The 15726-nt window shown below is 45.1% G+C and overlaps 1 protein-coding gene across 1 annotated transcript; it reads right to left on the bottom strand.

Annotated features, from left to right (window-relative positions):
• Positions 1 to 1199: 1199 nt before the first annotated feature.
• Positions 1200 to 2415, bottom strand: LOC110296724 (phosphatidylethanolamine-binding protein 2). The gene has a single exon (XM_021165473.2). It carries the CDS (start codon positions 2394 to 2396, stop codon positions 1833 to 1835), a length of 564 nt encoding a protein of 187 aa, XP_021021132.1. The 5' UTR covers positions 2397 to 2415; the 3' UTR covers positions 1200 to 1832.
• Positions 2416 to 15726: the final 13311 nt, after the last annotated feature.

Here is a 15726-nt window from a genome sequence, read left to right as displayed (position 1 = left end):
TGACCTAATGGATGCAACTCAGTAATCAAGGGAATAAAAATGGTGTGATCATCCCAACAGGTGCAGAGAAAACACTTCACAAATCGACACACTTTGGGGATCTAGTAATTAGCAAACCAGGACTAGATGGAAACTTCCTCAACAAGGTACAAGGCATCTCTGAAAACCCAGGGTAAGCATCACATTAAGAGAAGAGATTGGATGGTTCCATAGAAGGTCAGACACATGACAAAGATGCTGTCCTGGCTCTTTTGAGCTCAGATTCTATTAGTGGATCTGGTTAGGACAACCAGACAGGAGCTGGATCAAAGAGAAAGAAAACCATCCCTATTCACAGAAGGAATGGTCTTTTACACACACACACACACACACACACACACACACACACACACACACACACAATCAAGAAAAAAACAGTTGTTATCATCTAGCTCTATAACTTAGCACTTAGCAAGCTAAGTCTGGAGAATTGCTGTGAGTTCAAGGCCATTCTGGGCTACATATGCATAACAGGCTAATATAGCAGATCCTGTGTCTTAGTTAGGGTTTTACTTCTGTAAACATGACCATGGCTACCATGGACACTATGACCAAGGCAACTCTTGTAAAGACATTTAATTGGGGCTGGCTTATAGGTTTAGAGGTTCAAACCATTATCATCAAGGTGGGAGCATGGCAGCATCAAGGCAGTCATGGTGCAGGAGGAGCTGAGAGTTTTACATCTTCATCTGAAGTCCACCAGAAGGCTGGGTCCTACATGGTTAGGAGCAGGGTCTCATTGTCCACCTCCATAGTGACACACTTCCTCCAACAAGACCATACCTACTCCAATAAGACAATACCTCTTAATAGTGCCACTCCCTGGGCCAAGCGTTTTCAAACCACCACACTCTGACTCAAAAACCAAAGAAAAACAAGAGAAACCCAAGAGAAACCCCCACAAAACCAACAAGCATGTTGGTACATGCCTACAATCCCAGCACTAGGGGGATAGAAGTAGGAAGGTCAGAACTTGGAGACTAGCCTGGGCTACAGGAGACACTATTTTAAACAAAACAACAATAATAAAGAAACTAATAAAACCTCAGAAACGTTTTAATAAACCCACCAACCAACTAAAGTAGTGAAACAATTAAGATCCAACAAATGAGTTCAATAAGATCAACAACACAAGAATTCATCATATAGTTTGTGTTTTGCTTTAATTTTTTAATTTGCCAATAAGCAAACAGAATTAATGTAAACAACTCCCAGAATAACTATTTTTGTTCAGGACTGCAGCCGGGCTCATGCCAAGTCAGCACACAGCGGAGGCGTCTTCCTGATTGCTTCTTAACAGAGCTCTGCTCTTTAATGGAGGCATAAGACACAGATACTTGTCCAGCTGTATGCCTAGGATCACCCAGATACAAAGTCTCTGGGTGTGCAGGTGGGAGACAGGACCTTCAAACAACTCCGCGAACTGGAACCACTGTGCACAGCTCCTGATTCAGAACAGAGGCAGAGGCCAGTCCTTGCTTTCTTCCTGTAGGCCCGGTCTTTTCACTTGGATTTTGCCTTTTTTACTTTCAGAGTTACTGTTCTTTTATTAACAATATACCGAGTCCATCACAGTGCCAAATCTCCACCAGATGGACCTTAAGTTTGATCAAAACCAACTGGGTGCAACTAGTTGGAATCTTTAGGGTGAGAAAAAGCCATCCTAAACTACCTCCCTACAACAGCTCAAGAATCCCTTGCGCAGGTGGGAATGGGAAAAGGAAAGACATGCCACTCATTGCTGAACCCGATAATAATATGGCAGGAGTGGCCATGATCATCAAGTGATCCTCCTATTTCCCAGACAGCTGTTTGTACAGCTTTGGTACATAGCTGTCCCATTCTGCCTGGTAACACGTGCCGGCCACCGGGGCTCCCAGGTGATACTTCTTGCGGAAGGCTGCAGTTTTGAACTTCCCACGATGGTCTCCAGACCGGTTGGTGAGGATGGGTTCGTCACATCTCAGTGGCTTGTCCTGCTGGTACACCAGCCAGACATAGCGATGGAGGCCAGTGCCCTTGGGAGGTCCGGAACCCACGTAATCCGAGAGGACATTCCCACTGCTGATGTCGTTGCCTTTCATGTTGACCACCAGAAAATGGTGCCATTCCCTGTACACGGGTTTCTTCCTACTGGGAGCATCCAGGTCTGTGAGGATCAAGGTGTAGAGTTTCCCTGGGTCAAGGCCATCCCATGAAATGCTGCTGGGTCTGTGCTTAACCTGGGTGGGCGTCAGCACTTGGCCCAGCTCGCCCACTTCCGCCTCCGTGTAGGTGACCCGCAGTAGGTGCTGGGGCTGCTCGTCTACTTCGTGGAGGCTCAGCGGCCCGGTCCACAAGCTCATGTCTGTAGGCATGGTGAGAGGCTGGAGTGGCGGTTGGGTGCTGAAGGCGCGTGCTGCGCTGAGAACTGGCCGTGACCACACAACCTCTGCAGCCGCGGGAACACACAGTTTTGTATTTTTGTATACCTCAATGAGTAACTCCTAAAGCTCAAATTTTTTTTAGTGCTAAAATTAAAATATCAAGAACAAATTTTTACAAAAAATTATGAAAACCATAGTTTGAAAAATACAAGATATTGTTGAACAGGATCTAAATAAATAAAGAGAAATCACTCCATGTTTGTGGGTAAGACTTAGTTGAATTAACAAGACATTAATATCCTCTAACTAAGATAGTGTGTAGATTCAATGAAAGTCCTGTCCAAATCACAGCATCTTTGTTGAAACTGCTGAGTTTAGAATTTGTAAAGATGGATTTGCAAGGAGCCAGAATAGTCAAAGCTATCTTGGTAAAAAGAAAAAGAAAGTTGGAAGATGCCCACGTGTTCTAGTTTAAAGAGAGCACCAACCGCACTAATGGAGACACTGCAGACTCGCATAGTATGGGGGATCTGAGCAAGTACATCCAGAGGTACAGCCATGTGAAGGGATTTTCCAGCATCGAAGGCAGGCACTCAACAGGGGAGAGAATGGTCTTCCAGCAGTGGTTCTGAAATCACTGGACTTTCATTCACATGCAAAAGAGTAATGTCGGCCCCAAACCTAGCACCAGATATAAGTTAATCAAAGCAGAGTCCGTTAATCAAGTCAGCGACCTAAATGTAAGAGTTTAAAAGACTATTCGAAGAAAACACAGGGCTACATTTTTATGACTTTGGATTTGGTAATGGATTCTTAGCTATAACACTGAAATGTGGGCTGGCTCAGTGGATAAAGGCACCCTTTGACACACCTCATGACCCAGGCCCTATGTGGTAGAATTTGTTCTCTGGCTTTGCATATATGCACACATGTACTCTCTTACGCACTGGCATATGCACACACTCACACACCCACGTAGCCACACACCAACATACTTGTGCACTCCAACCATCCAACTAACCAACCAAATAAACAAATAAAGCAATGTAACAAATCAAATAAAATACACCAAGATATAAGCCATAAAAGAAAAAGACAAACTGGATTTCATTATAATTAAAATATATTCTATGTTGCCCAAAGTATTATTATTAATGATGAGAAGAGGCTGGGATGGGCCAGCAAGATGGCTCAGTAGGTAACGGTGTCTACAACCAACCTCACCATCTGAATTTGATCCCTGGGTCCCACACAGTTAAAGGAGAGAACTAACTCCTACAGGTTGTTCTCCGACCTCTGCACATATGTAGTAGAACACCCCCTCCCTTAATATCCACATTAAATATCTTTTTAAAGTACTTAAAATATAAGAAAAGGTGATATGTGAAGTGGATTTTTAAACATTTTTGCAGGTCATATACTTGGGAAATGTCTTGAAGCTATAAAGGATTCACAATTTAATGATACATTTCAACTAATCTTAACAATGAGGCAAGGCTTTGAGCAGACATTTCTCTTAAAAAAATATACACACGGCCAAGAGAACATGAAGAAACGGTAGACATTGTAGGTCATCAAGAAAGAGCAAATCAATGTCATAACCACCCAGGGTGGCCAGGACAGAGAGTCAAATTCAACAGGGACCATGGGGCACGCGGAACAATAGAAGCCCTCAGAGACCTGGTGAAGGTGAGAAACGGTACTGTTTGCTCCTCAAGTGACTGCCCATAAAAGTTACTTTACAACCCAGCATCAGTTTCTGGATAGCTACCCAAGAGAAGTCAGAATAAATGCCCACATAAAAACCTGTATACCAGTGTTTATAGTAACAGTGTTCACAATAGTCCAAAGTTGGAAGCAACCCAATGTCCATGAATGGGTAAGCAAAATACACGTATAAACAACGGGGACAGAATTCTATTCAGCCATGAAAGGAAACGAGGTTCTGACACACGCTATAACCCAGACTGACTTTGAAAACATAACGGTAAATACCCATCAGTCAGAAACTACTGCACCCTGGCCCAGGGGAAAGACTCAGCGGGTGAAGGTGTTTCCCAGGCAAGCCTAGTGACCCAGGCTCTCCAGAACCCACCTAGAGTGGGAGAGTGAAGTCTGATAAAGCTGTCCTCTGACTGCCAATCACACCGTGGCAGGTAAGTGTCTGCCTCCTTGAATCATGCACACAAACATACAATAACAAATAAACTGAAAAGGAAAAACCTAGTCTAAAGGAATCCACTTCTTCAAATATATCTAAGTGGCAAATCGACAGGGATGAATCTAGAAGTTGTTCGGTGGTTGCTTTGTGAGGCAGGCCGGGGAAACGAGGAGCTGACAGCTAAAGGGCACAGGTGTTGATGGCTTACGTGTATCTGTAACTGTTCTAAAATGCCATCAAACTGTGCCTTTTAAGTGGCTGAATTATATGGCATGTGAATTATATTTCAATAAAGACATTATATAAAACAAGCAAAAAACCCAAATGGGATTGGCAGTGACTGCAGGTATCCAAAGGCTCCCTGGGGGGAATGGCTGCTCTTCTTTCTAGCTATTCTTGCCTGTTGTCACGATGTGGGCTTCTCCGAGGGAACTTGAAGTACTTACAGACATCAGCTATCTTCTAATCCTGGAGACTGCACCCCTCATTCTTGCAGAGTCTATTGGTTACACAGGTCAGCCCTACAGTGTGGAGTGGCTAACCAAGGGCAACAATACCAAGGATGCCAATCCTTTGGAACCAGTTAGAGCCTGGCTAGCACCAGCCTGCAGGAAGCTTTCATTATGAACTGGGGCATTAAATATAAGACACTTGGTAAATGTTAACCTGCTAGGTAAAATATTCAATATCCATTTTAATGTTGACCTAGATTGTGCAAAGCGAGATGTGACATGTTCATATTTACTGCTTTATTCATTCAGAGCTCTCACAGAGTCATCCAGGGTTCTTCAGTATCACAAGTACTGTTACTTCTTTCAAGGTCCATGCTAGCATCCTAGCTCTTCTGGCCTCCTCTCCTACCCAAAGTTTCCCAGCTCAGAGGCTCCCCTCAGCTACTCTTTATAACTCTGCTAATTTCTGCGATAGTCTCTCTCTGTCTCCATCTTGCCTCTTTTCTCTCTCTCTCTGTCTTTCTTCTCCCCGTCTCTGTTCTCCTACATGCCCCCTAGTCTCTGTCTCTGACTATCTCTGTCTGTCTCTGTCTGTCTCTGTCTCTTTCTCTCTCTGTCTCTTTCTCTCTCTGTCTCTCTCTCTGTCTCTCTCTCTGTTTCTGTCTCTCTCTCTGTTTCTGTCTCTCTCTGTGTCTATCTCTGTCTCTCTGTCTCTGTCTCTCTGTGTCTCTGTCTCTGTCTCTGTCTCTGTCTCTGTCTCTGTCTCTGTCTCTGTCTCTCTCTCTCTCTCTCTCTCTCTCTCTCTCTCTCTCTCTGCTGTGCTCCTGTTTCTCTGGTGGCATGGTCCAGTTTTCTGGCTATGTTCAGTCTACTTCTTTCTCTCTTTGCTCTGGACTCTTTCCGATGTTTCTGGCTGTTCTCTCTCATATTTACAATAGAAACCTTCCCCTTAACCAGACTGTGGAGCTGTAACACTATTGGTTTGCATACTTCTTTCCACCATGTGTGCCCTAGGGGTTGACCTCAGGTTGCTGGACTTTATGGCAAGCACCTTTACTTGCTGAGCCACCTTACTAGCCCCCTTAAGGTATATTTTTGAGACTGTGTTTGTGTCTCTATTTTCATTTATTGACAGGAGAAAAAGCAGATCCAAGGGGGAAGCCGTGACTCTAGAGTTTACCAGGAGCAAGACCCAGAGTTCTTTGGTCTCTTGGACTTGCTTGTGAAGTCAACATGGCTTTATCTCCTCGAAGCTGAAAGGTATGCAGCAAAATTAACACAGAGAAGAGAAAACAAGCCCAGGATGGACGGACGTGCGGGGTGAGTCCCGGGAGAAGCACTTTACACCCCCGCTTGTCTGGGCTGTGCTTCAGGCCAGCCCCAGGGGTGCGATTTCAGACAGGATGGAGATGAGGGTGTGGTAGCCAGATGTCTATGATCCACAAGCTCCCTGTCCTTTCAGTCACCTCTCCCTCCCATTCCAATGGCTTAGAAACACAGCACTCAAAACCCCTAGAGGCCAGCCTCAAAGGTCACTTCAGATGCTTCCTGGGGTCTTTTGCTTAGGATCCTTTCACAGGCAGCCCGTAGAATTCAGCACAGTTCTAAGCACAGCTTCTGGACATCTAGGAAAAAATTTTAATTGGCCATGCATTTTCATTTAACTTTCTAAGTCAAGTCTGGTACATCATCTCCAGGGGACCCTCAGGAAGTGTCCACACTCATTTAGTCCCAGCTGATTCACACAGCTGTGTAAGGTATTTCATGCTTTATAAATCACTTACCTGGTCAAGACCAGCAAAATGACAATGCCAGTAGATGCGCCAGTGCAGACAGGGCAAATCCCACGTGGTTCCATCCCAAGATGAAGAGCTTCAGATGGCCAATGGCTGCTGAGAGAGAAAACCAGTTGCCTTCAGGGACAAACTTCCACATATGTTGTCCAATCCCAAGTGGTCCTCACCAGACACATTCACATTCAAGCAAAACTAAATGAAGTTAGTAGGTTATATATACATATTTGCACATATAAGTGTGTGTGTGTGTGTGTCTCTGTGTGTGTGTGTGTGTGTGTGTGTGTGTGTGTGTGTGTGTGTGTGTGATTTAGAATAAGAGGAGTTCCATAGGGAGAGAGTCTGGAGTGATGTAGATCAGTGCCCATGTAGAAAACCAAACTAAATCAAACCTTGTTAATCACAAAACAAATTGCTTACCATTTTATTCATTTTTTTGGACTGTTCATGAGTCTTAGTTATTGGTGGGACCCTGGCAGGTAGGCGGTGCCTTCATCCTTGAGAGGCTGAGAACATGAAAGGGGATCTGCCATCTACCGTCGTGCATGGCTGCAAGCTGGCTTGAGATAGATGCCTTGGATCTCCATGTTTCCTTCTGATTCACTTTCTCTTTTCTTCTGCCGCAGAGGCCATGGCTTTCTCTTGACTAACAGCAAATCTGCTTTTTCTTAGGGGAGAGTACGACTAATAATTTTACTGGTCCTGGTGGCCACCCTAACAGGATTACCCAGGAAATTCCTTTGGAAGTTAATGAAAAGACTGGGAATCTTGAAAAGACTGGGAATCTTGCCTGGGGACTACAAGATGAGGCTATGATAAGATGAGAATTGAGTCGGGATTCTCAGTGAGCTCTTGAATCTCAGGATGGAATGTAGAGGACGGAGGCTGAGCTCAGGGGTTGAACACTTGCCTGGCAAGCTCAAGGCCTAGGGTTTGGTCCTCAGTGCACTCTCTGTGTCTCCCTGTCTTAGGGACCTCTCCCTCTCCCTCTCCCCCTCTCTCTATGTTGTGGAATCTTTCTCACCTTCCAGGCTCCTTTAGGTTGGACTTGTTCAGAAGGCCTAGCTTGCCTTCGGCTCCATCCATCATGGTGCAGGCTCCTGCCCCATGGGTAGAAAGTGCTGCTCCTCCAAGGGCAAGGGGAGGCCAGAGAATTCGCCTTATGCAGTGACATAGTTGCTCTTGTCTTGTGTGGCCTCTTTCTCACCCAATTGTCCTTATTGTCTAAATTTAATCAAATTATAACCCATATCCTCTCCTTCTTCTGGCAAATTTATTCTAAAAATTAAACACACTGAAATGAAGTCCCCCCTCCCATTTCTCCCCTGCTCTATTCTTTCCCTAGCCTCCCTGCTCAGTTTTCTTCCCTGCCTTTGTAACCTCTGAAGCACTTGTGTAGAATGTTAATATTTTAAGGCTGGCTGTGCCCTTCCCACATCCCTACACAGAGAAGGGAAGGCTAAACAACTAAGACCTCTGCCATACAGTTACACCTGACCTTAGGATTCTCCACTGTCATACAGAGCCCACACAGAACACAATGGGCCATTACTTCTACCTCAAATCTTAAGTAGGAAATTTTATTTTCCCACTTCCTGAATGTAGAAGCTATTATTCATAGCTCTCCACTCCCACTCCTAGAAACCCCACAGTCTCAGCTTCCTGTGGGTGGCCTGGAAGGGTTCCTGAGTATGTGCTCAGGGTCGCTTTCAGCATCTGTAGACTTGAGCCTGGTTTGCCTGAGTAGCTGAAAGTTTAACAAATAAGTTGCCACCTAGGGACCTATAGTCTCAGAGCTTTCTACCTTTCCCCTCTTGGTTCAATGTTCTTTCTCCGTTTCATTTATGTGAATATATATATATGTATATATATATATAGTGTGTGTGTGTGTGGTGTGGTATGTGCACATGGGTGGGCATATGGAGGGTGGAGGAGGACATCTGCTGCCCTGCTCTATCACTTTCCACAGTAATTCCCTGACACTGGGGCTGGATGACTGAAGGGTTATACTTCAGTCATCCAGCCCCAGTGGCCCTCCTGTCTCTGCCCCTCTGTATGCTTGTCCCAGCACCGGGGTTATACCTGGCTTGTTACGAGAGTGTTGGGATCTGAACTCAGGTCCTCTTGCTCAGGTAGCAAGCAAGTGTTCTTGCTTTGCCATCTGTCCAAGGAAGCCCAAGAGAACGGTCTGTTCCCTCAGAAAGCAGTGTTCTTCTAATGACGTTAGTAAAGATGGTCTGATCCATGAGAAAGCAGCAGAGGGTAGATCATTAAGTGAACTTGGCTGGATCAAGAGCAACTTTGAAATGATCTCAGATGCAGAAACTGCATCAAGATGCCATCGAGCAGGATGGAAAAAGTTTCAATGATTTGATGAGAAAATCAGAAAAGCTAAAACAAATGAAATGCAATAGACATTCAGAGAAAAAAGGGGAAAAGTACTGTTTGAATATTTAAAATGAACATGAAAGATACAGAAAAATGTTACTTTTCCAGAGTTAAAAGAAGCTAAAAATTTGGAATATTTGAGTGCTATATTTTCAAGTAATTGTTATTGTTGCTGTTGTTATTATTATTGCGGTGGTGGTGGTGATGGTGGTGATGGTGGTGATGGTGGTGATGGTGGTGATGGTGGTGGTGGTGGTGGTGGTGGTGATGGTGGTGATGGTGGTGATGGTGGTGATGTGGTGGTGATGGTGGTGGTGGTGGTGGTGGTGGTGGTGATGATGACATTGTCAGGGTCTCCTGTAGCCAGGATGGCTTTAAATTCTTATTAAGACTTCAAAATGCATACATTTTGAAGCTACACTCTGTGCTGTTCCTGTGCTGTCTGTCTGTCTGTCTGTCTGTCTGTCTGTCTGTCTGTCTTTTGAGATAGGGCTTCTTTGTGTAGCTCTGACTGTCCTGGAACTCTCTGTAGACCAGGCTGGCCTCGAACTCACAGAAATCTGCCTGTGTCTGCCTCCCAAGTACTGAGATTAAAGGCATGCACCATCATGCCCAGCCTGCTCCTGAGATTCCTAGTAAGAGAGGAGGTATAGGAGGTCCTGGCTTTAAGCTCAGATTCCCTTGTGGCCTCTGTCGAGAGTCTGTCATTGGCCTCTATAGATAAGATAGTGTTGAGGACACATCTCGAAGAGAGAATCTCAGAGCCCCACAGAGGAACTGAGCAGTGCTGGGAATGAAAACAAGCTCCAGGCCTAAGGCAAGAAGGGGAGTGAGTCCACACTGAGGCTCTTACCCACTACAATTGTACCACACTGAGGCTCTCACCCACTACAATTGTCCCTGCCCTGTGACTAAGGCACATTGATGAGATTCTCTAGGGACCCAGTGTGGACTCGGAGATTCTATCTATGTTTAGAATTGTATCCCAACAGAAAAGGTGGTGAGCTGTAGAGAGATGGCTCAGTGGTTAAAAGTTCATATTGGCTAGCAGATGATCTGAGTTTGGTTCCCAGTATCCACACCAGACAGCTCACAACCATCTGTGACTCCAGCTCCAGGGAATCTTATTTGTGTGGTCTCCTAGAAAACTTAAACACACACACACACACACACACACGCACACGCACACGCACATGCACAGAGTCACAGACAGACAGACACATATACACACACACAATTAAAAATACCTAACAAACAAAAAAGCAACAACAAATAAAAATAGTGGAAATGTAGCCCAACAGAGGCCCAGGTAGAAATTCTGAACAAATCTCTAAAGAATATGTCGATTTGTCAGGTGCAGCCATGCTAACTTATGACCTCAACAGAGACCCAGAACAGGGTTGATTTAGCTACAGGTTTGGATCCTCTTGCTGTTAGAGTCATAGAAATGTCTTTGGGAGTTTAGTTCAGAGGTGGCTGGAGGTATAGGGCAGGGGAATTGGATGTGTCTCTGGAGCTAGGTGCTGTATCTCTGGCTTCTCTGAGCATCTCCCTGGTGTGGAGGGCTTTTGCCTCTATTTCTATGGCCTGAGTCAGATATGGTAGTGCCCCGGAGTCTGAGATGGATGGATTGCTTCAAATTCAGTCCAGCTTGGGCTACAAAGTGAATTCCATACCAGCCTGGGCTACACAACAAAGCCCTGCCTCAACACCAACAATAACAACCACAACACCTCCAGAAACAAAATGAAAGAAACAAAGCAGGGGCACAGGAAACAGCTCAGTCTGTAGGGTGCTTGCTGAGGACCCACATTTGTATCTCCAGCACTCACGAGGGGTAACATACACCTATAGTCATGCCAGGGGGAAGGCAGAGGCAGGAAGACCCCTTGGAACTTGCTAGCCAGCTGGGCTGGCCAAAGATCACTCCAGTGAGTGATCTTGTCTCAAAAAAATACAGCATATGGAGAAGATTTGGTGGGCAAAGTGATTGCTATGCAAGCATGGGGACCAGAGTTCATATCCCTGCAACCCAAGTAAGATTTGGGCCTGGTGACCTGCAACTACAATTCCAGCACAGGGGGCAGAGACAGGCAGATCTTGGTGGTCACCAGCCAGTCAGTGATACCAAAACAGTGATTGTCAGGTTCAGTGAGAGACTTGTCTCAAAATTTAAGGTGGGGAAGTAATTCAGTAAGACATCCCATTGACCTCTGGTTTTTGGTTCCATCATGTACACAAGTACGTGTGACACACAGGCACAGAGACACAGACTCACACTCACACACAGTCACACACAAGACATACACATGCAGAGACATACATAAGACACATACATGCAGAGACACACACAGGACACACACACAGACACATGCACAGACACCTCCACACCCCCCACAGACACACAGACACACACCCATAGACCCCCCCCCCAGACACACAGACACACAGACCTCCCCCTCCCACGGGCTTTGTTGAGTCTGAAGTCTTATCACATTTTTCAGTAGACATCCCAGGGGCAAACAAATTCCAGCAGAGCTGGAGCCAGGTCAACCTCTCATCAAAAGACGTGTCATTTATGGCCTTGCGGGTGTCACCCTGAAATTCTTGGATGTCAGTATCTCCGTTGAAAAGTCTGACACAACCACCTCTCCCTCAGATACCCCAGGCAAGTCCCAGAGGATGGGTGTTGCCCCTGTGGAATTATTCACACATTCTTTGAGTGTTAGGAGAATTACTCAGCCACCAGAAAACCAGTCAGGACACCCAAGTCTCCAGAGCCAGGCTATAGTTCACCAGGTTCAGTGCTCAATTCTCCCTCATGTTCTGTTTCCTTCTGTAGCAGGTGACAGGGACATATGAACCGATTGATTGCATACCCATTTACACACACACACACACACATAAAAAGTATCTTGTTTTTTAAAGTATCAATCAATACAGACTTACAGTGGATTGGGAGGGGACTTATTTAAGAAAATAAAGCTTAACACAACTTTTGCTTCACCGGAGGCTTTGGGACACAATCGTAATGAGGAAGAGCTTTGTGAACATGCATGAGTTGTCGTTTGGGTTCCTTCATGGCCTCTCGTAAGGCGTTCACTGTTATATTGTTCATATCAGGCTCATTTGTCATAGTCTCTACTGTCTTTCTAAATTGTTATATTGCATTTAGTGTGTGTGAGCATGCATGCTACGGCTCACATATGGAGGTCAGAAGACATAAGGGAGTGGCTTTTCTCCTTCTATCATGTGGGCTCCAAAGCTCCAGCTGGTGTCGTCAGGCTGGGTAGCAAGTGCCTTCATCCTCTGAGATGTCTTGTGTGACCTCTTCTGTCTTTCTTGCTGGGAATTTGGCGATCACCGCAGATTCTCATCCGCTAGTGGTTGTGAATGCGTTTGTGCAGCTCACAAACTCCTTCTCATGTTCCACAAAACCTTAGATGGTGAGGATATTGGTAAATGGAACCCTCTGTGTATTTCCATAGCGGGCATAGCACTGTCGTGCAAGCCCAGATGCTGTATGACAACTTAGCGCCACATCGCAGAGAGTTTTCAGTCTAAGGATTTCTTAGAAACACCTAAGTAAAAGACTACAGGATCTCTCGCTCTCGTGCATGAACCCTAGCTTGTCACTGACCATTCGTTCTCCTCTTCCTGGATGGGCTCTGTCCTGTTTTCTCTCTCCCCTTTGTCGCTTTTATAAACAGTGTAGCAAATGCTTCCCCAACCACAAGCCTTCATTACCATTCCTGCCTTTGTATCTGCTGCCTCCCCAGAGGCTCGCTTAATTACTAAGTACAAAATTACAGAGGCGTTTATACCAACTGCAAGATAGTTTTCCTGAATGCTACTAGTAATTTGTACTTTTACTGGCAGTATATGAATGAATGAAATCCTAGTTTTGCCAATGTATAATATCACCAAAAAACAAAACAAAACAAAAAAACCTTCTGATAAGTTAATATGTGTGAATGATATGAGCCAAATGTTGGCTGTTTTGCAGCTATGAAGATGATCAGATTTCCCCCTTAAATCTGTTAATATGATGTGGTAATTCAAAAAGAAAATTAAAGCTGTATGTGGCGGTGAGTAGCTGTGAGCTCAGCACTTGGGCGCAGAAGACAGGTGACTAAGGCATTAGGAGCAGGCTGAACGCCGAAGCCAGTCTGAGGTCAGCCTAGGCTATATGGTATTCTGTCTTTGAATTTTTTTTCTTTTTAACTCACTGAAATATTTCATTTTAAAAGCATAATTAAATATTTTAAATGTTTTATTACAGTCAACTAAGAAAAATTTCAACATTGTTCAACATTTCTGGCTAGATACTTTTTATATCAGGTACCAAGTCGAAGGGTAAGAAATACAAAGACAAAAAGCGCAAATTCCCTCCTTTCTAAAACCCCTACCATCTCCTTAGGATAGTGAGAGCAGGTGAAGGAGGCAGATGGACAGCAAGCATTCTATGTTCATGATGTAGTACAGTCTTTGAGTTACTTAAAAAATATACCTCTCCAAAGCTTCACAAGAGCAATGATTTTATTCACTAGATATCTAAGGTTTCTGAGGTGAAATACTTTGCTCAAACCGTGGATTCAAAGGCCAGCTTTTCAGCTCTGCAGCCCCTTCATTGAGAGAGCCTGCAGATTTCATCAGGGAAGATGGGTAGAGGAGAGAAGGCAAAGAGCCGAAGGACCATAGTGTAGATTCACTGTTTGTGACGCACAGGTGGTTGAAGACCGCATTGGCTGAAGAGTCTAGAGGGAGTCTTGTGATGAGGGAGGCAGAGTCTTGTGATGAGTTAGGAAAGTCAGAAGCTCAAGCAGAGGCCACTGTTAGCGTCAGAGCTTCTTGGGAGTCCTAGGGTGCAACCCTGGCAAGTCACAGACCTGCTCAGCCAAGCTAACCCTGCTCTCTCCAGCCTCTTCCTATGTCTTGCCACCACCCACCAGCTCCAGCCTTATTGAGCACTTCAGGTGTTTTGAGTCTCAGGCAAGCTGACCCTGCTCTCTCCAGCCTCCTCCTATGCACTCCCAGCTCCAGCCTTATCAGCGCTTCTGGTGTTTTGAGTGCCTGTCATCTACATTCCTTTTGACTAAATAGGCTGAGTGTCAGTGATTCTGACAGTGAGCGACTCCTTCCTCCCCTCGGTGACCACTTCCATTCATTCATCCAATTCCCCACTTGTTGGGGGTTTTGTTTTGTTTTTGACGCGGGGTCTTACTCTATAATCCAAGCTACATTAGAACTCACTGTGCAGCCCAGGCTGGGACTGCAGGCATGAGCCACCATTTCTGGCCCATGCTTCCTTTCTCTTAACTGTGTTTTGTCTTCCATATTGCTCACTTCTACTTGTAATTATATATCCATTAGTGTTTCCTTGCGCAAGGTCGGACTCCTCTAACAGCTGTAAGTTGCGTTGGTGGAGCAAGGTGAGGCTCCATCTGTTTTGCTCTCCCAGTTTGTGGCCCATAGTCAAGAATATATGCACTTTATTTATTTTTTTTTAAATTTTTTTTTATTAGGTATTTTCCTCAACGTATTTATTTGATGGAGGATGGCAGAATGATCAGCCTGAACCAGGGATAATGTTAGTGGGAATGAAGTGTGTAAGGAGGAAAAGAGGTTGTGAAAGGTTTTAGAAAGAACTAACCGCCTTGGTGATTAACTATACATAGGGATAAGAGGCTAGGGAACTAGGATGGACCTCAAGCTTAGTGTTTGAATAATCAATTAAGAGAGAAGTTTTACCACTTACTAGTAGTAGAGAATCCAGAAAGACTGTGATTTAAGCTTGGATAATCAGATCACCATGACAACCCAGAGGAAGACAGTATCACACGGATGTTGTCTGCTGAGAGTACTTGTAAAAGAAACAATAGAATTTAGACACATTTTCAAAGAGAAACAACCACTTAGTTATGGAAGCAGATATGTGGACTGGAGAGATGGGCTCAGCAGTTAAGAGGATGCACTGTTCTTGTAGAGGACCTGAGATCAGTTCCCAGCACAGACACTGAGTGGCTCACAACTGCCTATAAACTCTAGCTCCAGGGGCATCTGATGTCTCTGGCACCTGTGGGCACCAGCACCTGTGTGAATAGACAGACAGACAGACAGACACACACACACACTCGTGTGTGGGGGGGGGGTAGGGAAGGAAGGAGGAGGAGGAAGAGAGGGAGCTAGCTAGAGAAGCCATTTGGGAATAGAATGGAATGGTGATGGTTCTATGTGTCCAGAGACATTTTCTGAAGAAGAGCTGACTGAGACTAGACTGTATGGGAGGCCGTGTTGCCACAGAAGCTCCAGAAGAGCTGGCTTCCACTGCATGGAACACCAATACCACAGAGGAAGAATGCAGAGCACAAAGCAGGCACCGCCTTTTTACAATTCTGTGGTGACCTTTGTTTGTAGTGAAGCCTCCACAGTGCATGACCTGTGACTGCTGACCCAAGGGCGTGGCAGGACAATAGCACTGTTATTGTGAGCAGAGTGAGTAACAGAAAGGCCGTCCAGGAAGATTT

This window comes from Mus caroli, unplaced genomic scaffold (assembly GCF_978045245.1).
Source record: "Mus caroli unplaced genomic scaffold, Mus_caroli_1 scaffold_7, whole genome shotgun sequence".
NCBI classification, from domain to species: domain Eukaryota; kingdom Metazoa; phylum Chordata; class Mammalia; order Rodentia; family Muridae; genus Mus; species Mus caroli.
The sequence above is the reverse complement of the archived record's forward strand: the minus strand, read 5'-3'. Positions and strand labels throughout refer to the sequence as shown.